General features: G+C 49.7%; 1 protein-coding gene across 2 annotated transcripts in view; it reads right to left on the bottom strand.

Annotated features, from left to right (window-relative positions):
• The window catches only part of LOC142571567 (bone morphogenetic protein 4-like), a 41,620-nt gene extending 17,004 nt beyond the window's left edge, over positions 1-24,616 (bottom strand). The window contains exons 1-2 of one of the 2 annotated variants that reach the window (XM_075680036.1): positions 23,940-24,616; positions 927-1,144 (exon numbers count right to left, since the gene is read on the bottom strand). In XM_075680036.1, coding sequence (XP_075536151.1) covers positions 927-1,144; positions 23,940-24,229 — 508 coding nt within the window. In that variant the 5' untranslated portion in view covers positions 24,230-24,616. Of the gene's footprint in view, positions 1-926; positions 1,148-23,939 lie in introns of both variants that reach the window. The other variant, XM_075680035.1, reaches the window with a different exon arrangement.
• Positions 24,617-26,226: the final 1,610 nt, after the last annotated feature.

Here is a 26,226-nt window from a genome sequence, read left to right as displayed (position 1 = left end):
TTGCAGCGAACTCAACCGTGCGTCGAGCTTATCGCTTATCAAGGGCGACGGCGCTTCCTTTCCGTGTGCCACCGAAGATGCTGACGTACTGTGGTGGTGGTGAAAAACTTTTATTGATGAGAAGGCCAAAAGTAAAAACAAAAAGCAGCGTTGTGGGCGGCCTTCAGGCAGCCGGTTGTGGCGTCCAGGCCATGCCTAGTCGCGACGTCCTCCGCCCAGTTCACCAGCCGGAGTTTGATATCCGGCTTGGTGCTGGACAAAGCAGCCTCCCACTGTTGCGGATTGCTTAGCTTATGCCTAAAGCCGCGGCCGTTCACTTCGCACGGTTCCTTTTCACGAAGCGCGGTTTCAAGCGCTGCAATACTGGTAGCGCACGAGCGCAGTCACGTGGTTTTATTTCATATTTCGCGGGGTTTCTTTAAACGCGGGAAAAAATCGTCACACGGCATGTACGTTGCCACAAAAAAAAAAAATGAATCGGTCGTTTTCGAATGCCCTCTACAACTTAACGAAACGCACTTGTCCCTAAAGCGAATATCAAAAACAATTACGGAATCGATCTTAGTTAAGTAACTAATTAACGCAATATAAAGAAATACCCTATGGAGCGCCACATGACTGCAAACCATATGTCGTTGGTTTCATTCAGTTGCGGCTAACCACTTTTTTTTAATCATTGGTTCAAGTTACGTGAAACACGCTGTTCAACCCCTTACGTAGTACCCTCTAGAGGGGTCTAAGATATAATAAAGAGAAGACGTGACTGTTCGGTTCTTCATCCAGGATTTCTCTACTTATCACTTTCTTCCCTTTGCCCCCTAAACCTGAGCGTAGCACGCCATAGAGCACGGCAGTTCTAGCCGACCTCTTGCCCATCTCTCTTTGTGTACACGGAACAGCAAGCGCACGACAGAGAATGCTCTCACAGGACGGGTAGAAGCTCTGTATGCGCTCCGAGTAGATGGTGCGCGCCGTGGTGATGTCCTGCACGCTGGGCGGCGGACTGCGCACGATCTCCTCGACCAGGCGCAGCGTGCTGTTGTTGAGCGGCGCGGCGCCGAGCGACCCGTTGGCCGGCGGGTTGCGGATGCCCAGCCGGTGCAGGATCTGGGCCCGGATCAGCATCAGCTGCTGCTGCTTCTTCCTGCTTGGGGAGGGCGGAACGGCCACCCACAGTGGCTCGCGTTAACATTGCCTCCGGAGTTGCGGAGGAGCAGAGGCGAGAAAAGCCGTGCACACAACTAAAGGACAACAACGGTGACTCACTCTGAAGACCGGCAAAATGTCAAATTTGAATGCTTTCAAATTTCTACATCCCTTCATTAGACCGGAAGAGTTTGATTAACGCTGAAGAAAACGGGGGCCTAAGTTTCTAAATTATTTTTCTTCTTCCTTTTTTCATTTATATAGACACCTCGGTGCCGGTACGTCAGTGTGACGTCACGGATTTCAGCTCTCATATTTGAGCCGTTTTAGCACAGGGAAAGCTCTCGAAACTTACTACAGGTTAAGTCTGGTTAGAATGTACAGCCACTCGATGAACAATACGCGAACACTAGTAGTAGCTGTCGAAATCTATGACGTCACGGTAAGCTGTTGGGGATATTCCGGGTGTCTACCAACCGGGAATTGTCAGGGATTTTGAATAGTCTGGAAATACTCGGGGAGAACTCGGAGATTTGTGCTTCTATCAGAGAAAATGAGCAGTAATTTTGTTGAAAGGGAACAAAAATCGCGGTAATCATGGCTCGAGTAACAGAGAGGAATCGTAACGAATCCTCTTTGACGCCGCGTAGTCCGCTGTAGTAGTTGCCAGTGTACAGTCAACGACCGACTTTCCGGATGCCCGATAATAAGGACGGCTTCGCGGCACCGCCACCGCGTACACCACAGAGTCAATGTATAAGAACGTCTGAAATTTTGGACGCGCGAACCCTTCGCCGTCCGATTTTCCAGACTTTTTGCCGTGACTGCAGGTTTGAAACGGCATTAAAGCCACCACCACCACCGCCCCCCATTTGATTACCTTGCCGCCTCGAACCAACGCTCTCGCACGGAGATCCTGAAGGTCAGCTTTGCCTCAGTACAGTAATGTTACGTGGTAAAACATACGCGAAAGTATTGCGGTGAAGCATTACAAGCGTGCGGAAGGGCAATTGTCACGGGACACAGTATGTATTCCTTAATTATACACGCATGCACCTGCCATCTCCTGTCACAGTACGAGCAACGATATGCCAAATAAGTGTACTGACAGGCCTCCAGAGCTTTTTCGGATGTGCCTGTGGTGATTTGAGCCCTTAACGGCTGTAAAAGACATGCATTAATTTTTTCGAACTGCCTGATTTTTCGGACGTTTTCGCAGCCCTTAGGGAGTCCGGAAATCGGACGCTGACTGTACAACTGACTAAGAGGATGCTTCAAATGGTCCGTGGGGCGAACGTGTGGCGGATGGAGGACGAGAACACAAAGGACCTACGCATTGAGGAATGAACCGGAAAGGAAGCATGCCGCTGGTTCTTTGAAGGAGCTTGAGCTCAAAAAAACAAAGTGTTGACTGACGCCGAGGTGCAGGTGTCCCTCATTCAAACCAAAATAAACTCTTTAAAGGAGTGAAACGCAACACTGATGCGTTGTGCGTGGGCTAAGAGTATGTCAGGACAGTTGAGGTTGACTTTCCAGCTGCTGAGAGAGCATCTCGCTTGTGACAACGATCGGGCCTCACAACAATGAGTTTGCTGTCAGTTGATAGAAATAGCTCATATTCGAAAATACTTGCTTCCGTATGCATCTCCTTTTTTATTCGTATATAGAGAATGTTCGACTCGATTTGCAAGGGTTTTACCATTTTTCTTTTTTTGAAGAGATTTGCTGTGCATTTCACTAACTTCGCCCTTCTGTTTTCTTTTTTAATAATATAAACACTGCAACTTACTATTCAAACTGTATTAAGTCGTTCTTTATTTTTTAACAAGCTTACCCCGGAATGACAGCAGCGGGCAACATAGTGTCAAACCGTCATGACATAAAACGAAGTTCTGTGTCCCTCAAGGAATTTTGCAAAGGCATTCAGGGAAAACCTGGAAAACTCAGGGAATTTGGAAATGTCAACTTGGTAGACACCCTGGATATGGAAGAAAACAATTATCAATACCTGCGAAAGCGTTTGAAAGGTTAGCTATCGAAAGCCGAGTATTCAGCGGAATATTATGCCAACGAGAGATCTCGAACACAACAACATCTACGTACGCTTTCTAAGAGAAAGTGACTGCAAAGTTGGCCTCATCTAGACAGTTTACTTTGCCATAACTAACACAGACTTTCCTGTTCCCTTGAAATCATCGGCGGAAGGCAGCCCTATCGCGCACGCTTGGCAACACGTGTTACGCGGAACTCGTGCTTGCTGGAAGTTGGCTCCCAACTCGTGGAAAAGTTTGCAATTCCTGCAACTTGTTTCAGCCGTACATTACAAAGCCAATGCAGCGTTTTAAGCCGGGAGGTCAACCATGTGAAAGTTAATTGCACGAACGTCTGTATAGTGATGTGAGTAGGGTGCTCCGAGTCCCATCTTAGAGTTACTTGAATGTATCGGGGTGCGGGAATAGCCACTTCTCACATGATGCCTCCTTGAAGGACTGCCCTCAAGGCCATGGTGCCTCCAAGAATGGCTGTGGAAAAAAAGAAGAACCCGTGAGTTCTACTTTCAAAGGAGCACTGTTCATCGACGTCGATGAAGATTCTTGAGGAAAGCTGCGGCTGCAGTACGCGACCGCTTTTCTTCCTCGAGGGGGATGTATCTATTAGAGAAGATGGTCATCGAAACGCTGGACACGTCACAGTTGAAAGACCAGCCTGTCCCGGTGAGCGGCCCGTGCTTCTGAGCACCACCGAAGGTGCCCTGCAACCGCCGTGGGCGGCGCCACTTTCGATGACTTCGGAGGCCGCAGGCGCAGAACCGACTGCGTATCGCTAGGTCATTACTACAATTCGTTACATAATGGTTGCCGTCCGCGTGGTGCTCAACGATATGAACAATCCGCTGCGCAAAGTGCGCTACAAGGCACACGTGGCGTCCGTGGCGTCCTATGGGCATGCACATAGTCCGTGTGTGCGTCTTTTGACAGCGCAGTGTGGTTCCTTCCGCGCGCTCAATTTCTGACAAGACTCTTTTTTTTTCGCTCGCATCTTTTCTCACTATTTCCCTCAGCGTATAGTGTAGCAAAGCGACTGTTTTAGGGAGCCATTGAAATTGCGTCCCCAAGCGGCTTTGCCTAGCCGAAAAAAAAAATCTAAATTTCTTTCTACGCCTTTCGCTTTCTTTTGTACTCTCTTTGCGCTCTTTAGTATACGCCTGGACGATAGCGTTCCCTAACTTTGTATGCTCTATTCCTTTAAAAAACTTCTTGTTTTGGTTCACTCCTCCTCCTACCCTCGACATCATCAACATCCCCGTCTCTCGCTCATACACACGCACGCACACAGATAATAAACAGCAAGCACCGTACGTAACCACTAGGTTCACACGAGCACCTACATGTAAATGAAACGCAGACAGCGCTCTTTCATCAAAGGCAACATGTCGAGCACTATACTCATCTTTATTGAGCGCGCTGTGAGTAGTAAATGTCCGTATACGCCTTTCATCAAACATACCGGGGCGTACCTAGTAGAAAAGCGTTACATTTAGGGACATGTTCGCACATTCTGAGGAGATATTGATGGATCTGCTGTTCGGTCATTGTTGTTGTGGACTTGTAGACACACGGGTGAACACCGAGAGACAACCCGCTCGTGTTTGTTTCTTTTAGTGTTCGCGCACATGCGTCGACGAGTTCTCTGCCAATGTCCCTACAGTTATTAGCACTGATATTCATACGCGTAATTGCCCGCGTGAGTGCGTCATGGTGAGCAAAAGGCGCTGGACGTTCTGCGTAACGACGGTGCAATATCCGTGAAATGCGGAGCGTAAAACTCTTCCAGATAAATTAGCTGCACTACGGCCTGTTTCATGCATGTTACATTGCACAACGTTCGTTGTGTGGCCCAAGTTCGTTTAGCCACATTTTTTTTTCTGATGAGTCAAGCATTCAAACGCATTGCGCTAGCGTCCAAATTTAGAACTTTCGGTTTATGTTCAAGGCGGACTGGTCACGCCCCTGCATACGCGTTAGCTTTAAGAGCCGAGATGCGACGGCGCGCTTCTATGACGGCCCGTTCTCTCCAACTGCGCCTTGCCCTCGCAGCATCCCTGACGTTACGACGCACACTCATCGCGGTGGTATGTACTATGTAAACGCAAGAATGGATAAATAGGCAAAAGGGTTGTTTATCCGGAGGTTCCGGGGACCCCCCGGATCAGATCCACGGGTGGTCTTTCAATTAATTTACGGTGCCGTCACTGCGCCCCGCGTCTTTCCGTGCCGTCTTCATTTCTCTTCCCCAAGCAGTCCCTCCGCGGTCGTCGTCGAATGAATGAGCGCCGATTCACGAACTGAGCGGAAACCGAAGTGCCGAAACCACCGCGCCGCTCTCCAGTTTCGCGCCAGGCTCGCGCGGGCGGCCGGCGGTGCGAAATCTGAAACACGCGTTGTCTTCTCCTCTGCGACCGGTCGGTCTGATGACGTCAATGAGACGTCACCGCCAGACCACGAGGAAAGAAAGACGCCGACATCCCGACGCTTTTCCTTTGCGACGCGCATGCTGCCGCCGTCCTCGCAACGCCTTTGACACGGGATATTCTGCACACTTCCTCCGCGGATTGGTGGTCCTCCTTCTGTCGCTTTCCCAAGTTGAACTTGCTAGTTCGCCGGCGGCATGTTTTTCTCCCGGCTTTGACGGCATCTGGGAGTCATTTTGCGTGGTCGCCTTAGCGGGCCCGGCGCTTGCGGGACCTCATCTGCTCCGCAGCCGAGACCATGTTGCGGATGGGCTTACGCGGATTTTCGAGACGTGGGCTGAGGGCGGAATTAAAGCTACGGACTAAGGGGGCTGCAGCCAGTGCTACCAGACTGAGCAACTTAGATTCTTCTTTGGCTGTGTTTTAGACGAGTTGGCCATGTGACTATTAGGGCTACATTTTTGTGTGGACCAAGCATGGTAAAAAAGCATGTTTCAAGGTTCGCGGTACGTTCGACCAGCTTTAGGTGCATCCTTTTTCTGTTTGTTTCACATCTGCGTCCATCGCATGACACGATGTACAGGGTTCAATTTCTGCGTCCACCTGTTGCAAAGGGAAGAGCACCAAACCTTCAAAGTCTGATATGAGGGACACCGTATTGTACAGCTTCAGATAATTTTATAACTTTAAAACTGTATTTGATATTTTTTATTCGTGCGTTTTACCTTTTGTAGTCAACCCCTTTACTTGGGCGTGTGATTGGTGCTTGCATATGTGATATATTTTTTTTTACTTTCCCTGATATTTTTATTTTACGTAACGGTGGTCTACCCCACCAGGACATCGTCTACCGTCAGACCAAAACGAAATGATAAAAAAGAAGATATTACAACATTCTAGAACATTACAAGAAAAACAGGAGAGAATATCCGCCACCACACGTCAAGCTTAACAAAGTAGAAGCCGTCAGACTGCGCCGACTACAGATGGGCAATTACCTCCACGGCACTCTACTACATGCGACGTACCCCTCAACATTTGCAAGAGACCGCCAATTCCGCAATACACTAAACACCCTTTACCACATGGTCTGGGAATGCAAAAGGAACCCGCGAAAACACCTATCCAAGCACCAACAGGAGACCAGTGGGAGGCCCAGCTCACAAGCCCGAGACCTGAGGACCAGCTACGGCTGGTGAACAGGGCCATAATAAATAAACTTTATTCACTCATTCCCTGCTGTGCGCTAGTCTAGTCAAACACGTGGTTTAACCGCGTATCTGATAGTTAGCACTTTTACTTGCAAATAAAAAAAAGCATTACTAGTTTGTTTCCATGACTCTTTCTTTTTTTCCATTTTACGCTATAGTAGAAATGATGGCTACATTTTGGCTACAAGCTAGTGAGGCCCGACTGCACGGTTGGATACTTTTGGGGCCATAGTATCCGTCTGTTTTGGTTATGTCACTCTGCGCCATCTTGCAGCACTGGCTGCAGCCCCAGGCCTTCGACTGCCAGGGGGCGCCATGAAGAATGTTTCCTCGATGGGCCTTTCAACAATTTTCAAGGGTCCCTTACCAGGGCCCCGTCGGAAACTGTGATTGTACGATAGAAGTTGTGAAGCGTAGCGCGGTGTTCTTCCACAAGTATTCTTTAAAATGGTTCAGTAGTCGTTGAAGTAGGATCAAAGAAAGCGTGGTGCGAACACGGGAACGGCCCTTCGTGCACAGAGACTGTTGCACGACCAGCGCTCGCAAGTGGCCTTCCTCTCTTGCCTTTTCCCATGTGAGAGATGAGGTTTCACCTCCTCCCTACATGTGCTTTCTGGTATTCGCCTAGATGTTATGCCACGTATTCAGAGAAATTTAAAGTGTCTACGTTAACTAAAACATTTGCTGCTTTACTGCACATGGTTCTTTTTTTCCCGAGGGATGGAAATGGATCAGTTGGCGGATTTGTGACTTCACGGTTGGCGATGTGGCCGTCAGACAACAAGCATTGGATAACTTTAACAGAAGAAAATAAACACGTTACCCGAAAGTAGAAATATTGCAAACGTTACGTCAAGGTGCAAGATGCCCTCGTATGCATTGACAAGCAGACAGCGCTAACCAGATGAGGACGAAGAAAAGAGGATGACAACTTATTGTTGTGGCCCTCTTTTTGCTTCACTCTCGTCTTTTTTTTTTAACACTGCTGATTTTCCAGTATGAACTTCCACCAACTCGGCCAAGTTTCCCTGATACTCCTCGTAAGTATGTTCATATGCGTGTTACCTTTTATCGGAGAATAAAGTTGAAAACGAAAGGCGGAACTCGTTATAACAAAGCACCGTGATCGCCTTCGTCATTATCATCACTGGGCCCTCGAGGCAAATTTATGCCCGCGCCCCACAATTTTCCTATTCGGCACTGCGTCGGTCACGTGATAGCGAAGACTACTTGCTGTTTGGCTCCACATTCCCGAATTCGGTGGCAAATATTTTTACCAGATCAGCACCGCAAGAATGAACCGCACAGGTTCCGCAAGTTGTACGAGCGATTCGGCGTGCTCCTTGAAGAACAAGTCGCGTGATCCTTGAACTATAGTCGTTATCAGTGCTTAAGGCGACGACGTTTGTTTGTGCATGGTCGAAGTTATGTACGGCACACGAAAACAGCTTGCAAACTCCGTGTACCGAATTGCAAAACGTTTCGCTCGTAAGAAATGTTTCGTCTTGCACACCCGTCTTCGCTACAATAACATACGTTCGCTGTCACTTCTTGTTGGTACTTACGAACGGACCTAACGTAAGAACTGCTTCGTGAACACGGGCCCCGAAACGCTGTTCTTGTATTGCATTGCGCCACCCTTTTACTACAGCTTGTTGCCAACTCACCGACATTTAAGTTGTCCAAAGGCACATGGCGTGTTCATGTTGCACGTCACCATTCGTCGTGTTTTGGCTCAACAGCACTGACGCTTTGCCGTCAGTAGGTCGTACACTCGATATCCACGAACAACGGCGGCCGCAGGCAATTCGTTGGAGACATGTAGAAATGCCCACTTGGTTAAAGAATCTTGGCCGTGGAACTTTCCGGTCAATTGTTGTTTTCACTGAAAGTGTGGGCGAAAACTAATGAAGAGGTGGAATCGTTAGTCGCGGAGCCTAGGGGCCATGTTTCTCCGTACAACTGAGTGCCTTTAACAGCCGGCTGTGCTGAAATCCTGGTATCAAAGGCAGGACAAATGGCGCGATCGAGATAGGGTGATTGATTTTGCTATCTAATATGAACACCGTTCTACCGCACACTTCACTAAACAAAGAACACTGAACAAAAAGAAAGGGGGGGGGGGGTAAGTCGGGACGACGGCGCTTCAACCGTACATTTTTTTCCAAATGAAGATGCTTATCGCGATCACGCTTAGAGGCACCTTGTCGTGAACCTCCTTTGACACTTGACTTCTTCATAAAGTGTGTAATGTTGATAGGAGGAGATCGTGTTTAGCTACAACACGTTTCGTTGGCCCCTCGTCTACTATATTAGAAAGAAAAACTGGAAGTGTGATTTTGTCAGAACCTCGAGGTATGCAAACTGTTAATCGAGTCACGTGAACGCATCGTGCAGTAAGCGCAGCCAAGTAGACTGAGAATACAGAATAAAATGCACAGGTGCGCAGCGCTGACTGGACATTGCCTGTGGCATAAGTACCCGCCCTGTCAAATTATGAATAATCAAGTTAGTTTAATTAACCACCTACTTGTCAAATCTATGCGCCTCAGTTGTCGCTTGGCCGACAGTCGACCTTATGGTTATCGTGCACTTAAGATCGTATATCTCTTGATTTCAGAAAGTTGGCCACTTATGTTGAAGCGGAGTTAAGCATGTGTGCGTATATGTGTGCTCGGTCAACCACGTTTCATGTCGGAATCCCAACCTATTTCACTTCTGCATTTCATACATAAAGGGCATGCAATGAGCCGAAGCGAAAATCATTTTCGAAGGACACTTCGTGTTGTGCCCCTATACCGTATCTTCCAATGCCGCTTGACAATGGTCTAACCCCGGAATGAAGAAAGCCTTTTAAAAGACACTTTAATTTCTATGGCAGGTGAAGCGGGTGGCTTCTGAAAGACCTCACTCAAGCGCAGCTTAAGGAACAGGCGCGATTGGCCCCAGTATCCTAGCGCTTCAGCGAATAGACTCGTGTTCGCCATGGCAACCTGATGTGATACTATTTTGTAGCTTTGTATGATGTGCTTTGGCATTCCATGTGAAACTGGACTAAGTATGATACGGTACCTTGTACATGCACGCCACTGCAGTCTCAGACGATGCAACACCAACAGCTCCCCCACCCGCCCATAGAAGAGCGTCATGTGTTTGATGAATCAACAGGGATCAGGGCTTTGTCAAGTTGCTCACGCAACACTTTGCTTGATCTCCTTTTCATATGTATGTTTATGGAAAAGCAACCAGCCAAACAGAGTGAATGATCGAATTTCAGCAGGACCGTTCTCGTTGAGTCCATCGACGATGCAATCGCTCATTCGCACACAGGACTATAGTCTTTCGAACACGCTACAGCGTTTCGGTATAGAACCGTTGCGTGTGTGACGCGCGCGCGCGCACCTCCTCTTGTTTGCACCGCGTAGCGGGAAACCGATGGCGGCAGAATCGTTTTCGCAAGAAGCGCTCGCAGTACGCACTTGGCCCTGGCTTCAGTACTGCTCCTGTAGGTGAGGCGACAAATATAGACCTCCCCGGTCAGGCGTGGCGTTGTGCTCCTTCCTTCGAAGACTTGGCAGCCGTACGAGTATAGTGCGCGGGGGGCGGGGGGGGGGTGCGTCTGCTTCCGTCTCATTTTGCGAGTGCGCTTTTCTTCCACTGTGTCTGTGTGCGCCTCTGCTGGAGTTGAGACTTCTCTCGAAAAAGCCCATTTTAGCGACACGCGTGTCCTCGGCGACAACCGCCGCCGCGGACACGCGGCAGTGAAGAGCCGGATCACTCGGCGGTTCGCGGGTGACGCGCTCAGCGGGGGCCATGGCTGGGGTGCGAAGAGTCTGCACCCTATGCACGCGTGAGCCACGATGGTCGTGCCGTATGTTGTAGGTTCTGCTCGGTGAGCGTGGGTCTCCCAGAGGGGACTGCTTTCGGATTGCTTGGAGTCGCAATAAGTGACCTTCGAGTCTCGAGCGCGGTGTCAGTGAAGTAAATGAAGGAGATGCCACATTTGCCAACCCTGCGTGTTGTTTTAAAAAGCCTTGGAATATTGTGGCGCATGTCAGCCCTTGGATGATTAGCCAAGAAACGGGAATGCATATGGGATCCGTCGTATGAACGAAGTAGACGCTGAGAAAATAAAAAAAGAAAGAAAAAATAAATTATGGGGTTTTACGTGCCAAAACCACTCTCTGATTATGAGGCACGCCGTAGTGGAGGACTCCAGAAACTTCGACCACCTGGGGTTCATTAACGTGCACCTAAAAAGTACACGGGTGTTTTCGCATTTCGTCCCCATCGAAATGCGGCCGCCGTGGCCGGGATTCGATCCCGCGACCTCCTGCGTGCTCAGCAGCCTAACACCATAGCCACTGAGCAACCACGGCGGGTAAAAGAAAGAAAAGAAAAGCAAGGTGAGATAGTACGTGGTTATCGTCCCGTTAGCAACGCTGTCCTTCTTTAGCATGACACAAACCAGCTATCACTTTGTTTTTGTTTCCTCAAAACTAAGACATGTGGGTACCGACGAGAGGGTACCACGCCCTGGCTTCTGCTTTTATCTATGCTCTTTCCATGAACGATGGCGAAGAATATAAGGCGGCGTACTGCCATCATTCCACTCAACGCTTTCTCTGTGAACGATTGGGGTTGCTTTGAGAACCTGAGGCACAAAGAGTAAGTTAAGATTGTTGATGTTGCAGCTGGAGGACAGAATTAGGCACCGTAGTTATATTCCCCAAGCATGTATCATTACTCTACGCTCTCCGCGAAGGTCTCGCTTTGCCTGACCTTCCGGTAAGGGTCTTTATTCTAGTGGCTCACAGACTACAGCAGGGAGGCTGCTCGTACAACCGTAGAGCATGACCTTTATCTGTTTCCAAGGGGTTGTCAGCACCCGTAGGTGGCGTCATCCATACACCTCCTGGCCTCGCGTGTGTTGACACCGCTGCGGTCGCGTATACGCAACAAGCAGGAGAGGAAGAGGACGCACACGACAGCACTTCCGTCTCCCTCCGCGTCTGCCCGTTCTGTCCCAACTCCACAGCGCATGACCGAGGCCGGTGTTGTAAACAGTAAACAGGTCTACGGGGCAGGTCCAGTCTGGCGTGGCAGCTTCGGCGAGGCGTCGCTGATGGATGCAACCGCAGGGGCAAACGACTGCAACAGCAGCAGGTGAGCCACGCGCGCCCATCCAGAGGCGCCCTTCTAGCAGTTCTTGGCCCCGAGCCAGCCGGAGCCGGTCGTGTTGTAACGGAACCAGCCTCTCCGGGGCATCTCGTTTGACGCTTTCCCAGTTGCCGTCTAGACAGCACGACGCCCTCCCGGCGACCGCGTGCGGCAGTTGTCGGCCGCTTTCGGAAAGGGGGGGGGGGGGGGGGGTGTTGTGCCTTTTATTTTCAGAGCTGTCACGCTCCCATCTGTCTGCGGAAGTTTTCGCGGCTCTTCATTGGCCCGGCGCGTGACGTAACGCGCCCGTGTGACGTGTCCCGTTCCTCTAGTCGGCGGCGTCTGGGTCCGAAGGCTGTCCCTTGTCGAGCTGCCGCATGCGCGCATCAGACGCCGTTGCTCAACGCCTCGTTAGTGGGCGGTTTGTTTTGCGCCCCTTTGTGGCACGCGTGCGTTTCCCACCGCTCTCTCTTTAACGGGGTAGGCGGCGGGTCGCGTCGCCAGATCAGGGAGCGCGCCTGTTAGCGCGCACTGCAGACGCCCAGGGAAGAGCGCTTGCCACGCCTTCGAGCCGTGCTTGAAGGCGCAGCCCTGGAGCAGCGCTGAGTGCGTGCGTTTAATGAAATCGGAGTGGCTGCGAGTGTGGAAGAAAACGACACGGAAGGGAATACTGCTCTAGAAACGAAAAGCTGTCACACTTTGAGCATCGGAGAGGCGAGGGTACGAACTACCATCTCATCGACATTCTACCACTGGCAAATTTTTGTTCTAAAGCAAGATGTAAGGCTCTCGTTGTGCTCAAATGGGAATGATGGATGAGCGAAATACGTGATTTTCTTTTTCTTCGTACATTGATTACTCGCAGAGTTACCTTTATGTCAGAGCTTTCTCGAACAAAGTGATTGCGCAGCCACTGCGGGCGCAAAAATACTAAATTCCGTGTTGCAAGTGTCACAGCGCCGGAAAAGAGGGGGAGACGAAAAATATCCGATTTCGACCCGTCTCAACGTCGGGCTCACACGTCTAGTGCTGTCACGTGATTTCCGGTATAGAATGAAAACTGGCGGCAATAAGGCATCGGCCTCCTATCTAGAATCTCATAAAGCCGAGCGGGGGAAAATGAAACCACAAAAGAACGGTCCAGACGTTGCAAATATTTGGTGGTTAATTCGTTTGTTTTTCAGGCACCCATTTAAACACGGTGACATTCTAACTCTTCGAATCGTGTGGATGATATTCTCCTTATGACCACGGGACGCGCGACATACGCAGGCATAGTACAGACTTAAGAACGTTTTTTTTTTTTTTTTTAACAAAATCAGCAGACGTCGGTTACTCGGCGTCCCTGGAAATCCTGTTCTGTGAGAGCAGCGGGTTCTAACAGCGGACACGGCGAGCTTCTGAAGAACAACTTTTCGATGCGCACGTCATATTTTTTCGCTACAGTATGGCCTGCTGTGGCCCCCGAAATACATGCACAGACGCCACCAGTCTCAGAGTCTGCGTGACGCTCTAAACTCCTCATGAAGTGGCCAGTTCGAGTGTTACGCGGTTGATCACAGAATATCACAGCTAGTTGGCACCAGCTTTCGCGCAGAATACGAACTTAGATCAGAGTATTCTTGAAGAGTTCCCCGAAGTACGGTATATATATCCAAAATAAAACGGCACCTATGCAGCATATAAAATAAGTGGTTTTGGGTACATCGCACAGTTGAAGCTAAATAAGCTGGAGACGATGAGGTGGCCACTAATAAGCCGGAGACGATCAGGTGGTCTGACGACGACAACACGTGAAAGTTATTGCGAAACGAAAAGACCCGGCGCAGCAAATTCAGCTTGAAGCGTTTAATTGCTGTCACACTAAAAAGAGGCATTGCAGCGCCGTTAGGATTCGAACTATGTCGAACTTGGGAATTTGCACATTTACACCTTCCGCTGTCGGGAGAAACGAGGGGTTGAGGATTGGTGAGAACATGTTTGAGGGAAGCATAAAGCTGGATGAATAATCCTGCAGCACTACTAATAGCGACGGGTCACATCACCTGTTGCGCAGAAATGCCGAAACATCCCTCAGTCAGTGCCAGCGCTGCGCAAGTTGGCTGAGATCACTGTCACAAGGGAAACATGTGTCGGCAGGGTCGTTGTGTGAGAACGGCGCTTTCATAATTCGAAGGCGTGACGTGCGAGCAACGGTCGCTACGTCGTATTTCCTGTGCTGTCAACGCATGTTAAGTCATATGCATACTAGGACCGTCCGACTGCCTGCTAGCGTAACGCGTTATCAGGTCGTGCAAGAAAGCAACAGCGCAGATAAGCAGACGGCTCGCCTCCGGATCTATGGCGCCCACTTGTAAAACCATACAGTGAGGACGCGGCTGGTCTTCGGCGTAACAGGCACTCGGGGAAGGAATCTGAAGCGCTGCTAGTTTACTTCTGCGACCGAGACGAAAGTGAAACCGGATGGAAACGACTCAATCGGTTCCCGCCACCACCCACGAGAGCCACCGAGCGAGCGCCCCGGCCGTCTCGTGCACCCCGCGGATCAGGGGCTTCGCCGGTGCCGTCTGAAGGCTGCTGGGGTCGCCTTTCGACCCCACCACCGTCGTTCGGCCAACGATCCGCCGCAGCTCGCGCGCCGAGATTGCAGTTTTGCGTGGCGGGCCGGGGTTTAGGCGGCGGCGCGCGCGCTAGCAGACGACATGTCTGGCGTGCCGACGACGGGTCTCCCACGACCCCCACCGCCGACAACAGCAGCAGCAGCAGCGGCGGCGGCGGCGAAAAGCGATCGCCTCTCCCTTCAGCCCCCCATTACCTCCCACTTTGTCCACAAACGTACATACCCCCTTATTTTTGCTGCTTCTCGGCTGCGAGCGCGCCACCACCGTCTGGTTACGTCACGTCACGTCTCGTCTACCGTCTACTCGCACCTGTCTGCCCCCCTCGGCGCGCCGAAACGCGAGCTGCCGCTTCCGACCCGAGAGCGACTCGTCGCCCTTGGCATAGCAGTGCCGCCGCCGCCGCACCACGCCTTTCGGGCCTGTTTGTTTCTCTTTCTGGCGAAAAGCGAAAAAGAAAAAAAGAAAAGCGCGCAGCCAGGTGTGTTGTCTTCGCGCTATTGCTCTGTTTTGGATCGGGAGGTCGCACGCCCTTGGCTGGCCCACTTCATCAACAAGAGGCCGCTGCCGCCGTCTGGGATCTCTATCCCCCCCCCCCACCCCCCTCCTTCCTTTCGCCGGTTTGTGTGCGCGACTGCACAGTGCTGCTCTCTCGATCTTCTGTCCGCGCTCCTGAAGGCGCAAAACGTCCCGCACCTACAGCCAGTGCATGTTTCACATATTGGTACCGATAGCTTGTGCCCTAGACCGTGCTTTTGTGAGGCACTCGAGTCTTTCTACCGTATCCAAAGGCGCCGTTGTAGCAAATAAGGGGGGAGGGGGGGGGGAGAAGGCGCCTGTGTGTATTTGCGAGACATCAAAACGTTAAACACTATGCTAGGAAAAGAAAGAAAAAGAGCAGATGAAGCTAGAACGCCCGTCTGACTATTCTGCAAAGTAATAAAATTTCCGAATAGTATTTGTTCTATGCTGAAGCCACTGGGCAGCGGGCATAGTGCTGGTGAAAGAGAAGACGACGAGAATTGCTGGCTTCCCCGTTTCGATATAGCACCGACATGTTTAAGCGTACCGCTACAACCTAGAACTAGTGCTGCTAGGCGAGCACCCCCGTTGTATTTGGTGGAGGTGCCATAACTCAGTGGCTCGATGGACGTTGCTGCTATACGCGCGAAATTGTATATTTCGCCCTTTTCAAGCATCTTTATCCCTGAGCTTCATGCGAGGTCTCGGGGATGCTGTGTGTTAAATTCCTTTAGGACGTACCTAAGGACAGCCCGAAAGTGAAACCATGGTTGTATGTCCAATAAACGCTGTTCTGTATTAAATATGGTGCAGGCAATAAATTGGCTTCGGTTGCCTCATGCAGCTAAGAAGAAATCTTTCCACTTAAAAAATGAAAAAAGAAAAACTAAAGGTCGCTTTTGCTGCATAGAGTGGGAGCCATGTGGCGAAGCTCACTCACGGCACATGTTCGTTTCGTAGTTTAGGCTAGCACATGGATCCCTGCGCAGGTTAAGATTAGCTGTCGCCTTTGCAACGACGAAATGTACACCGCATGCGACGTGTGGGCTCGCCAAACTATAATTTGTGCGAAACTGCGAATCGCCTAAAACAGCGGATGACGTACTTGTTCTTTGGCATGTGCGTGGGCAGCCGCTATCGGATACCTCATGATGCAATATGCCGTTTAGCGACATTCCAGGACCTTAGCTGGATTCTACATGAATTAGCTCAGCCGCCCGTGTCTTGGCGGGCTTTTGAGTAACACAGGAATTGATTTGCCTTTAGACACAAACTCCTACACGTTGACGCTTCCCTGTATGTTCTAATCGTCACCCTCGTGACCCTCTTCTCTCTCCCAATCCAATATGGAAAGCTAAGCACGTGTAACTCATGTTGACCTTCCTGCATTTTGCGAAATAAGCTTCCTCTATGTTGGATTTGATTGGTTACACTGATTTAGGGAGCGACGGACTTGTATACCGTTCAGGTTACATCTACAAAATCTTCTTTAAAGAAATCAGCCGCGTCATCGTTTGGACAATAGCGTTAGGAGGTGTTTGCAGTGAAAGGGTTGTTTTGGGTGCCCTCAGGGCTGAAATCATTTAAAGCTTACAGACGACGTCACTGCAGTCGCCATTTTCATGCTCACCTTGGACGGATGCAGGACCAACCGCAGAAATTTACATTAGCGTGTTAACGGCACTCGTGGCTTAGCGCATCGCGTCATGGCTAATGACAGTCCTGAGACAGGAGTGACTGCAGCACACACGGCAAGGTGTATACGAACAAACAGTTGAGACTGATAAAATACAAATAGCGTTTCCTATTTTTCTCAACGCGCTTTATGAGTATTACCTATTTTTTGCCTGCTTGGGAAGCACGTGGTTGGTTGCCGTGAGACGACAGCGTGTCTATTATTCGCTGGAGTCGAAATGAAACGCAACGTGAGCACAGGGTAGGTATGTGGTAAAGCCGGCTTCAACCTGAAAAAAACGGTTTTGTGTCACAACCTCAACATTCTAAACTCAGTATGACTACGTCACCGACGTTACGCGGAGTCAGATGTTGAATACAGATAGTTTCAAAAAATAGATTACGTTGCATCCGAAGCTTTCTCTGCTAAAAATTAAGCCAAACAAATGGCTAATGCAGCTTAACACTACTAAACGCAAAAGTATGCGCGTATCCTCTAGCTCCGCCTCTTGCGATATATTTCCATATTCTATCAATGGTACTGCCCTGTCGGTTGTTAACTCCTATAAGTATCTTGGCCTGTACATTACTAGCAACCTTTCATGGAATATGCGTGTTGAATATGTCACTAACAATGCTAACCGAACGTTAGGCTATTTGAGACGAAACATTGCATCAGCGCCCACCTCACTAAAGCTTACTCTATACAAAACGCTCGTCCGTCCAAAATTAGAATGTGCTTGTGCCACATGGGACCCTGCTCATGCCAATCTTGCCATTTCCCTTCAAAACTTTCAGAACCGCGCCGCCCGTTTTATCCTCTCAAATTATTCACGTCATTCTAGCGTCACGTCCCCGAAAAGAACACTAGTTCTACCTGACCTCTCGTTACGTCGCAAGTAGTCTCGTCTCTGTCTTTTTCATAGAATGTATTACTTTAACCCTTTTCTTAAAGAAAATCTTTTCACCGCACCAAGTTACATCTCGTCTCGCATCGACCATCAACACAAAATTCAAGTGCCATCTTGTCGAACTAGTTTGTACCATTCTTCCTTTTTGCCAAGAACCGGCAATGAATGAAACCGCCTTCCCGCCTCCACAGTCTCAATTTGTGGCGCCACTAATTGCAAGATCGCCGTTCAAAATGCCTTAGAGTGTGATTTTCTATTTTTGTCCTGTACTGCAAATATTGTATATTTTCACCACTCCTTTCTGTTGTGCCAACTAGGCCATGAAAGTATGTGTAATATAAAAAAAATAAATAAGCTGCACTGAGAGATGTGGAATATTGGTCGTCGTACAATGACATCGCTGCTGCGGCGGTGTTGGTGCGAGATTGAATAAGAAAGACAAGAGAGTACTTACACACCAGGTCGCGAGTCCGATTTCGTCTGAAGTGGCAGCGCTTTGATTGCTGCGGAATGTTAAGATGCCTGTGCGCTTCGGTTAAAGTGGACATTAGAGAGCTGCACGTGACCAGAAATCCGGAACCGTCTACATCGGCATCCCTCCTCGTTTTCTGTTCTGTGTTTGGACGTCACTGTCTTATGTTCCCCCCCTCTAATATCCGTCATTTGAAACCAGGCCTACACGACTGATTTACTAAAAATTATTTCTTTTTTGCCTTCTTCGTACGATTTGCCCTATATGGTGATTAATCTGTCAACGTTGACGTGAAGAGGAGCCCTACCAACACGTGCTTCAATTACTTCGACCCAAAATCAAGCGCCAGTTGGAACCACTTCCCAGCCTCCGTAACCAGTGCCAACGCCTCAAAGAACGCTGCCACTGATAATTTTGTATGGCGATTATGCTTTGATTGTATCGTTGTTGTACTAGAAAACACTGCTTCTTTGTTCATGTATTCTTATGACACTCGTGTCTGTGACGATATAGTAGGTTTGGCTATACTAAAAATCCTGCTATCCCGAAATTCTAGCTAAATACAAAGCTCTTAACAAGAGATAAATATATACGGAAGAAAAAGAAAGCTCACATTGGCAAAACGAAGAAAGGAAAAAAGAAAGAAAGGGAAGAGAAGTTATCGCTAGGAATACTTTGCTCTGTAATGCGTGGGTTAGTAGATCATAAGAAGTTACTTAGCGCAAGCAAGGAAGGACGGAAGGGGACAAGGCGAGCGCCACACGAGGGGAGGCCCTGGGAAGTGAATGGAAAAATCAGTAGAGTGGTTATGTATCCCGCATCAAACCTCTAACCTTTCATCCAAACTTATTGCGCGTTATCACGATCCCTACTGAATCACAGACCGCGCCAACCCTGTCAGATATGTAGCTGAACTTTTGATCCTGCCGCACAACCAGAGGCATCGCGGACCGCGATACTGTGCATGTGAGTCGACGTAAACGGTGTTATGACTCCCCATTCCGCCTATGCCGCGATTCGTCAGGTTGGATCAACGTCTCACCCGGAGCCATTGTGACGAGGATGTGCCTCTGCGGCCGTATATCACGAGGCTTTTTTTTCTCTTGTAAGTGCTGTTTACCACTGGTCAACCGCTTTCGCCAATACTCTGTCCGGTAGTACGATCGGCTAGCGTCCGTTCCTGCGAACAGTTGTGTAAGAACGTTATTGCGAATACTGACCGCGAGATCGCACCTCATGTTTATCCATGACCACCCAAGCTTTCTCGGCGCTTTGTTAGCTTACAAAACAAACGCATAAATGAACCACAATCACTCAGACGGCGAGCGCGGGGATTACACGTCGTTATGTCGCCCCCTCGCCCACTTCCGCCAATTCTTTCACCCCATCGTCGTTCGACAGCGCCAACACGCGTCGGCGGCATATCGCGCCACGTATGGAGCGCGCATACCTCACCGTCGCCTCGCGCGTGCTTTCCCATGCCGCACGTGAAGAGGGCAGACACCGAAGAAAGCGTGCGCCCACAATCGGCTGCTTCCGGCACCGCGTTTCCTGCCGTCTCGAGCAGCCGTGCTTGCAGATCGATCGCACGCCCGCACGTGTTCCCTTCGGCATACGCGCCGGCCAAGGGAATGCTGCGCCGGCTTTCCCGCGATCAAGAGCAAGTAGGAACACGAAGGCGACTTCACGAGGCTTTCCGTTTGCAAGAACTGTTCGTCAATGGCCCACCGTGTTCGCTAATGATGTGCCAGCTATCTTGATCGACCGGCGTAGTGCGTTCTTAGATGTTACGAACCGACGTCTCTGACAAATGTTTTGTAAATGCGGGCTCTGGACCCGAATTTACAAAAAAAGAATTCCTGCGATATAAATGTTCGTAAGAGCAGATGCCAAATCAAATCGGGGTGCTGGATAGTTACGTACTATCTAGCATCACGATTGTAATAAGTAATAATTCGCAAAAAAAGAAACTTCCAACATATTACAAGGGATCTGGGAATGTATATACTAATGGGACATAGCAGGCGGTCATAGAAGGCGGTCGCCGATGGGCAAACAACGCTAACGAAATAAGCGCTTTATGAATGCGGCCCCTGATAAGTGTAAGCAGTTATTGGGCAAAAAAAAAAGAATAAAGTACTTTTTTATAATTTGAGTGTGTAGTCAGAAAAGTTTGCCAGACGTAAGGGCTGTCCGGGATTAGTAGTCGCCGAGGCGATCGTCTGATCATCACGCCGGTAGCTATCCTGAGTGAAAAGCACTCAAATGCCGGTCAGCTCGGAAACAAATACGACTTCCCTATTAATGTACTCGTGAAATGTATAAATACCATCATTATATAACTGTTGAATCGATTTGAATGAAATGTGTCGCATTTAAGAGAGAGAGGTGAAGGCTGCCAACTGTAGGAAGCAGAATTTTGGTTTTGGGCTTCAATCTTTTTGAACAAGAATTGCCGAAAATTGGTAAGGCTAAAAAAAACAAAAAAAAATTCAAGCACAAGTTTAGGAATGCGTAACTCTGCACTAGAACTCGCAATTCTGTCAACTGCATCTGTTAGAGCATCTGGGCCAGTATTCGCAACAGGTTCTTATATACAATAAAATTGTTCGTAAGAGAAAATTTCAACTACTCCTGTTGCTGGACGTATTATTAGCGAATCCGGACGGCCGATGGTAAAGGGTACTTACAAACGAGAAGGTTTGTGAATTCAGCCCCTGAAGTAGGGACAACTGTGATGTATGTATTGTGGGACCGCAAAGCGGAGCCACAGTTCTCCGAAGTTTTCCGTAACAACTTACGCAAAATAGTTAAAATATTTACGAGAGTTGTGCATAAGTACTGTTCTCAAGTTAGCGGTATATTTCAGAGCAGTATATAATACGTCAATTTTGTCCGCTTTATATGTCTCAAATGGTGCTGTCTACAGAATTGTGATATATATATTTTTTACGATCATTGCCGAGTTACTTCACGCTTCAGTTTTCCTTACTTTTATGATTCTCAACGATCTGTCTTAAAAAATTCATGGCCTAAATAAAAGTTCGGGGCCGCACAAACATGTTCGTTTTTATAAGTGCTCTCTGTAATTAACTGGCCGCCTTCGCTGACCATATGTTCATCATCAAGATTGGCTGGAATTTGCTCTTACGGACAATTCTAACTTGGGAGCTTTATGTAGGTACGATGCCTGGGGCCGAGTTCACGAAGCTTATCGTTCGTAAGTGCTTTCTTTTTTTCATTGGCCGGCTGCCTTCGCTAATAATATGTACACCATCAGGTTTGGCTGCAAAATGCTCTTACGAACAGTTTTAGCGTTAGAGCTTTTAGTGACTGCGGGAGGTCTCCTTGGCGACACACGAATGCCCTTAGAGAATGTGATGGTGTGCTTCTAGGCATCGAGATCAGCTGTTGCATAAGAACTCCAGGACAGTGTGTCTATGTATGATGGCACAGCGGAATGACAGCCGAGATGAAATAAGGTCCTATTCAAAACTCCGGAACCAGAATGAGTCGTTCCCCTCCTTCTCTTATATTTTCTGCTAATCTTCAGAGTACAATTTCTTCTCCGTTGTTTATACCGACGTATCTTCAGCTGTATCGCCACTGCCGCCGCAGCCCTTCTTAGCGCAGCGACAACAGATGCTATCGGTGGTAGCCGACGCTTACTTTGCCTTCAAAAGCACAGCAACAACTTATTATTTTCTTACCTTACTTTACCGGGCTCACAATAAGGGCTTGTCTGAGTTCGACATCAAATTTTCGGTGATCCCCTCTCGTGGATAGTTCTCATTGCTTTGAGGAAGCAAAATAAAACAATTAAAACCGTGCGGTATCCACGTTTTGGCACCATAATCGGCCCGCCGTACTGATACCCAAGGCTGCACCAAAGTATTAAAAGACTCCGGCTGAACGTAGCTTGGTCGAACGTCTTTGCATCTTGTTGTCGTTATCTGACGTTCGGCAAAAGCACGAAGAGCACCCTGTTCGGACCCAAGATGTGAATGTCTTGCGTGAGATTAACACAGCAGATGTCCGAGCATATGACTGTCTTAAGAAATCTTGTTGTTGGAAACCGTGCCAAGCACATTGGGATTAAAGGTGGAATACAAGTACTAATCTTATGCAACGTAAAAGAAAACACTGCCGTGTGGCCATAAATACATCCATCCGAACTTCCACAGGATCAGTGCGACAATCGACGAAGTAGTATGTCGTGAAGCTGTAATTTAAACTCGGAAGACATGAGCGGGAAGGAGGTTGTCTAGCTCTTAATGTGTTAAGCGCGTCCGGCGTTCGAGGACTTAAAATGATTAACGATGGATGTGCGAGAGAAGAAGGGGAACAGAGGGGCTCGATTTTTTTCATCATGACTCAATAAAGCCAACCATGGCTCTGAATGGCGCTGGCTAACACTGCAGGGGCTGGATCCAGTAAAACATAGACACTGAAGTTGTGGGTTCGGCCCCCACCGGCGTTATCTTTTCGTCCACTTTCACTTCCCTTTCTTTATTATTTTCTATATTTCACTTTCAATCACTTTATCCGATGCTTTCCTTGGCTTCATTGTCTTTACATGGTCATGATTAACAAAATCGAGCCCCTCTGTTTCTCTTCTTCTCTCGTTTATTCACAGAGAGGGTCTCGAATCTGGCAGCCTTGATGTCATTAGGTAGCATACGAGGGTTTATTAGCCACGGGGCCGCTCTCCTAAGATCGCGTGTCACGTGACGCCATGGGCAAAAAAGGATGTTCCCCATTCGCCCTCTGCAGCTCAGAGTGGCGCTGGCTAACACTCCTGGGGCTAGATATAGTAAAACATAAATACCCAAGTTAGTGGATGGTTTGATAGCCGTCGCCGTAGCACAATTGGTAGTGCAACGGACGCGCAATGCGGAGGTTGTGGGTTCGGCTCCCACCGGCGTCACGTTATCTTTTCGTCCACATTCACTTCCCCTTCCCCCTTTATTATTTTCTACATTTCAATTTCCACCACAGCTAATTTCCCCGATGCTTTCCTTGCTTTATTGTCTGTTGGCTTTATATGGTCATAATGACGGATGTGGCATCCTAGGAAAAGGACGGAAAAAATGTAGCTTAACAGATTATACATTTGCATACTTTTGCAGAGAACGGATGCTTTCAAATACACACGGGAAGACGACCTGAGATTCAGAAATAGCTATGAGGGTACGCCACTTTCAAATTTTCGAAACAGCTCACCGACATGTCACAAATTTTGGAAACCTGAATATTGAACCGTTTTACTAATTTGAAAGTGAACGAGAACTATACCTGTCAACTTTCGCAGACTATTTCTGCTCTAGAGGCTCTGTACTGTGGCATAGAAAAGAAATGAAAGTAAAGATGTCCAATTTAAAATTTTCAGATCTGAGTTTTTTTTTTTTTAATTCTGCCGGGGACAACCGCGAGAGGTCGAAAGGACTACTAAACCAGTCCTGTCTGACTAAGCGGTTCGCTTTAGTGCCCCTTGAAGAACGATATCGAAGGGCAGTGCCTAATTGATTAAATGTGCATTATCTTTCTATATTATCCTACTGGCTGCGTTTAAAGGAGTCAGAATTGTAGAAGCTACAAGTCAAAGTAGAGGTTAGCTCGAGCTCAGCCAAACTGAACAGACCGGTGACTTCCGTGCAGGTTCGTCAAAAGCTAGCTCATGCATGTGTTTCCCTGCACACGTCATCCGCGTTTGTCGCTAGCGGCGGCTGGAGCGGAGAGTCATGGTCCGCTCACCTGTGCCGTATCTCGTAGACAGTCACGTTGCTCCGGGACTCGGCGAAGCTGGTGTTGGACACGGCGTTGGACAGCTCGTCCGCCCTGCGTTGCAGCACCTCGGCCGCCGACGCGTTGGGCCTCAGCAGCGGAGTGGGCGAGAGCAGCTGCAGCGCCGGCGCGGACGTCGACTCGTTGCCGCAGCCCGTGGTGGCTGCGTCGCCGTTGGCCGAGCCCGCCCACGCCACCACCAGGAGCAACGCCGCCGACAGACGACCGCCAGCGCGAGGCGACCTTCGCGACGTCCTCATCTTCTCTTTCGCCCTCTCCTCGTGGACCTCGCAGTAAGGGGCAGGTCTCCTCCTCTGGAAGCCGCGCGCCTTAAGCCGGGGGCCGGAGTCGAGCAGCTGGACCGGCGCTGGAGAAGGTTGACCCTGCCTGCTGGAGCGACAAGACGCTAACCTCTGACCTGTGGCGAGAGCCGGGGACGACGAACGTGCTCGACACAATGGGCTGAGACTCTGCTGAACTATTAGACCTGACCAGGCTATCCGGGCAGGTAGACAGCGTGCCACGATCAGTCTCTGCAAGGGGCCGGGCGCCGCTTCTTATAGGGGCGCGGGCCCCCCCTCGCCCGCCTTCTTTGTCGCCCCCTCCCCCGCCTGTTTCCCTCCCCGGACCCAGCGCAGCAGCAGAAGCAGCCGGGGCGCGGAGGAGGCATGTTTGTGTACGAGACGCCGGCGGCGGCGGCGGCTGCCGCTGCAGCGCGTCTCACTTTCGAACCGCACGTGTCTCCTCCACTTGGAGGCGTTCGCACGCGCGCCTCGCTTCGCCCTCGCCCAGCCGCGGTGCTGGGGTCCTGGGCGCGCGCCACGGAGCGAAGCCGGCGCAGAAGTTTTGCTTCCGTGGGGAAGTCTTGAGGAAAGTTGGGGGCTAGAGGAGGAGGGGAGACGCGGAGCTCGCTTTGGCCTACGTCGGGCAGCGCTGCGCGTTATTACGGGGCATGACGAGACACAAAAGTGTACGAGGAAGCCTCGGTGTACTTTTGCATCTTAGTTCGATGCAGAGGGTGCCGATCGTGTGTCCTATGCGCGAGAATTAAAGTTCCGGCGACGCGTCGACTCGAGGCATAACGATCCCATTGAATACTGTCACGTAGGACACAAAAATAATAAAGCTGGCGGTAGTATACAGTGCAAATGTACGATCGTGTCACTGGGCGGTGCTTCAGTAGCGCTACGGAGACAAAGTAAGAAGTCTTACGCTTTTATTTCATTTTTTTTACTTTGTGCGGCTTCGCGAGGCAGACTGTCTCCGCCGGCACGCGCATTCTCGTTTGGTTTTCGGAACGGTTTCTTCTCCAAAGGAAAGCAAATATTTCTCTACTCCGCAAGCGCGCCAGCGTGCTCCCACACGCACGAACACGCACGCTCTCTCTCTCTCTTTCATGCTGTCTCGCCATTCAGACTTGCGCTTCTTCTCCGGTTCTCTCTCGCCGCGAAGACTTTTCTCGCCGATTAGCGGCGGCTTCGAGACCAGCACGCGACGATGCACCGTTCCAGACAGCCGCCGGAGCAACAAGAGAAGGCCGATGCCAGCGTTCTCGTCTTGCTCCTGTTCGTCTCAGAGGCCGGCGGCGTGTCTGGGTCGCGGTGCTTCGATCGGTGGCCTCGCGAGGGCGGTCGCCCTACATGCGAGCCCGTCACGCTCTCGCCTCCCAGCGCGGTGGGATCCGAGTTGGGAGAAAAGTTTTGCGCCGGGTTCGCTTCCGGAAAAAAAAAAAAAAAGAAAAGTCGGCAGACCTGCTCACCCCCTCGTTGTGTGTCCACTCGGCGATAACATTTTGCGGGCTTTTCATCATGGTTCGTCGGGGAAACTCTGCGCGAACCATTGGGGAATTAGTGGCATAGTTCGCGCGCAACTTCAACCTGTCGACGCGCACCTCCGGATGAAGCGACGCCTCTCAGATTTCCCTCTCCTTTCTTTCCTTTCTTCCCTTAACCGCCTTCCACCTGTGTAGGGCTGCAAACTGGACGCTCGCCTGATTGACCTCCCTGCCTTTCTTTTCTCGATCCTCTCTAATTTTCTCGCTCTATCTCTCTCTTTCTCGAACTGTGAGCAAACCTTAGCAAACATCTGGGAAAAGTTTCGGAATTGAACGTTTATTTGGAATGTGTTTGCGCGTGGTCTAACTCGCCTAATTACGCCGCGCACTTTTCATGTCATTTCATTTATTTACATATGAACGGACCGAAGACACTGCATACGGGAAGGAAGAAGGGGAGGAGGGGGGAGGAGGCTTGTTCAG

The sequence above is a fragment of the Dermacentor variabilis genome, chromosome 2 (assembly GCF_050947875.1).
Source record: "Dermacentor variabilis isolate Ectoservices chromosome 2, ASM5094787v1, whole genome shotgun sequence".
In the NCBI taxonomy this organism is placed as follows: domain Eukaryota; kingdom Metazoa; phylum Arthropoda; class Arachnida; order Ixodida; family Ixodidae; genus Dermacentor; species Dermacentor variabilis.
Note: the sequence above shows the minus strand (reverse complement) of the source record. Positions and strands in the feature narration are given on the sequence as shown.